The 3,053-nt window shown below is 28.8% G+C and overlaps 1 protein-coding gene across 1 annotated transcript; it reads left to right on the forward strand.

The window, feature by feature from the left end:
• Positions 1-568: 568 nt before the first annotated feature.
• LOC149487205 (protein FAM177A) lies at positions 569-2,256 on the forward strand. Its single transcript, XM_089697471.1, has 2 exons — positions 569-827; positions 1,275-2,256. Exons 1-2 carry the CDS (start codon positions 684-686, stop codon positions 1,548-1,550), a joined length of 420 nt encoding a protein of 139 aa, XP_089553597.1. The 5' UTR covers positions 569-683; the 3' UTR covers positions 1,551-2,256.
• The last annotated feature ends 797 nt before the right edge of the window (positions 2,257-3,053 follow it).

The following is a 3,053-nucleotide window of genomic DNA, read 5'->3' on the forward strand; positions in this document are numbered from 1 at the left end:
TAGTAATATATTGACTCAACTTTATCGAGTTTGGGCTCGTTTGATTCGTGTTGAAAAATACACTAAAAAGTATTAAATAAAAACTAATTTACTTTTTACAATTACGATTACATATCTATACTAATATTATAAAGAGGAAAGGTTTGTAGGTATGTATGGTTTTCAGTTTTCACGCATAAACTACTGAACCGATTACAATGAAATTTAGCACACATATAGAGAGTAACTTGGATTAACACATAGGATAGGTTTTATCCCGGAAATCTCACGGGAATGGGAACTATGCGGGACAAGAGCACAGACCACAACCGTCTCTTCTAAAACCATGTTGATAAATGAAGAAAATTTTAAAGAAAAAGTTGCGTTGCTGTCGCTTTCGTGAGCGCATCGTTCAAAACTTTGCGAGGAGACAGCGACAGAGACAAAATAGTTGCCGGGCAACTAAGTTGCTCGTGGGCGCTCGCTCTTATTTAATCTGATTTGTAATCAAATATTTTCTAATACTAAAAAAAAAAAAAAAAAAAAAAAAATAGTACATATCATAAAGTAGAACTTGACGTTTTAAAACTAGACCCTGTATCTGTGAGTCATGTCATGCAATTGATTATTGAAATCATAATAAACAATGACAAATCTTTAAAATTATAATTTTATCCCATTTTCAATATATTAAAATTACTACAATGGGTGATATTGAAAACAGTCAAGTCGAATTGACTATAAACAGACCGATTAGAATTATACATTTTAGTGATGGCACTCAGGAAGAAATTGAAGAAGACACCGTAGACGAAGTAAGCAGTCCACCTGAAGATAATGTCGATCCAGTGAGTAAAAGCATAATAAGGGTTTCACAGCTATAGAAAAACCTGATGCTAATCTATCGATCGATCTAGCTAATCAACTTTATTTCATATCCAAATTGACTAATTCCTAAGTCAAAAGTCATATTATTACCTATGTTCTTTCTTCTAAGTATCAGATTTTAATTTACTGATAATGTAATATACTGATAGGCAAAATAGTGATAGGATATAGCATAGCATGATAAAATAAAACATAATTTATCCACATTGTTACAAATTTACATCAATGGAATACATTTAAAATTATTTGTTTACAAATTATATGGTATTAGATAGAAAGTATCAACATTTGACCACATTTTATTGTGGAATGTTTTATTGTACTGTGTACAATGGAATATAGATTACTTTAATGTTATAGATGATTAATTCACATTAATTATTTTTCAATAATAAATTTAATTTCAGAAATCATTAGCATGGGCACCATGGTTCTCATATTACGCTTGGAAATCAGGCACAAAAATGTTAGATGCAGTGGACTATGCAGGGGAAAGCTTAGCTAATTTTTTCGGTATCACCACACCCAAATACCAAATAGAAATAAATGAATATGAAAGAATGCAGGAAGAAAAGAAAAGGTTAGAGGAAGAGTCTGTCGGTTGGGTTCCGAGGAATGCGGGTGGCGATATACCTTTAGTATTAAATGAGCCTGGTAAAGGGAATCAACCTCAGAGTCTGTAAGAGATTATGCTGAGCTTTTACTGTATAGAAAAAACTGCATTTTGGATATGTCATAATTTTTTAATACTGTCTTAGAATTAATTTAATAATTGCTTATATAAACACTAATGTTGAGCTTGGAAACTGCTTGAGTGTTAAAAATTATTAATGTGTATGGCTATTGCTTAGTACTATTTATTATTTTAAAAATTAAAAATTTAACAGTGAATGAAATGTATGATTGATACACAACTACTTATATACTTAGATATATAACTTTTTTATCAAATATTTTGTCCTTGCTATGAAATGTATGTTTTGGTGTCACATTTTAAGGAAATTGCTTCATTAAATTATTGTTTATTATGTCATGCATAAATTAATGTGAATCTAGGATTTTGCACTGACTATTATTAAAATATCAGTGCATTTCTTAATATTCCTTGGTGAAAATTCAAAAGATGGTATGGTGCTACATTATGAAATATGATTATTTTTTTTGTCAACAAAGCATCAAAATTTTAAAATGCAAATTTTGCATCATGTATTTTGAGCGATAAATACTTGAAAGTATTACTCATTCTAAGGAAGGAAAACAATAAAACACATGTTTTATTATAATATGGTATAATTATAATTATAAATAATTGTTGATAATTTGATATATAACATCAATACATTTTTTTCTAAATACATTTTTTTAATAACATACTTTTTATACAAATTTAATAAACTTGTACAAATTATTAAAAATATATTAGTTTTATTGAAGAATAATCTAATACCCATTTGCCTGCTTGATATCTATAATCACACTAATATTATAAAGCTGAAGAGTTTTTGTTTGTTTGTTTGAACGCGCCAATCTCGGGAACTACTGGTCCGATGAAAAATTCTTTCGGTGTTAGATAGCCCATTTATCGAGGAAGGTTATAGGCTATATATCATCGCGCTACGACCAACAGGGGTGGAGCCACGGGGGTGAAACCGCGCGTAGCTAGTAAATTATACATAGAGAGAGTAACTATTTGTTTCTAAAAACAACAGTAATAATCGTTATTTGATGAATGATACAATTTTCTCTCCCTTTTTTTAAATTTATTCAAGGTTTTAACATAATTTTATCACAGAAATATTATCGATACAACCTGAGATCAATACAAAATTTATACAATATGGAAATGGAATCAAAATAATTAAAGAAATAATATTTATCAACGCCATCTAGTAGGTGGTAGCAAAACTATTTGTAATGACGTTTTTGTAGTTCGGTTAAAATCCGATAGATGGCCATATAATTCTAATAAGAGACTATCTAACTGATCTCGGTATAATAATAATGGTTTTATTTTCTTTTTGAATATTTTTGACTCACCAAATTAATTATCTGTTGCTAATTAAAATAAACAATTAATATCAATTTCGTATATTTTTATCTAGAACTGATAAATTGTAATACTAAATTTCTGGATGTGCTATTCTAGATTATGTTTCTTATTTTGTAATGTAGAAAGTTGATAAATA

The sequence above is a fragment of the Colias philodice genome, chromosome 7 (assembly GCF_061535455.1).
Source record: "Colias philodice isolate Cphi_HAF_F1 chromosome 7, ilColPhil1 Martin Lab GWU primary, whole genome shotgun sequence".
NCBI classification, from domain to species: Eukaryota; Metazoa; Arthropoda; class Insecta; order Lepidoptera; family Pieridae; genus Colias; species Colias philodice.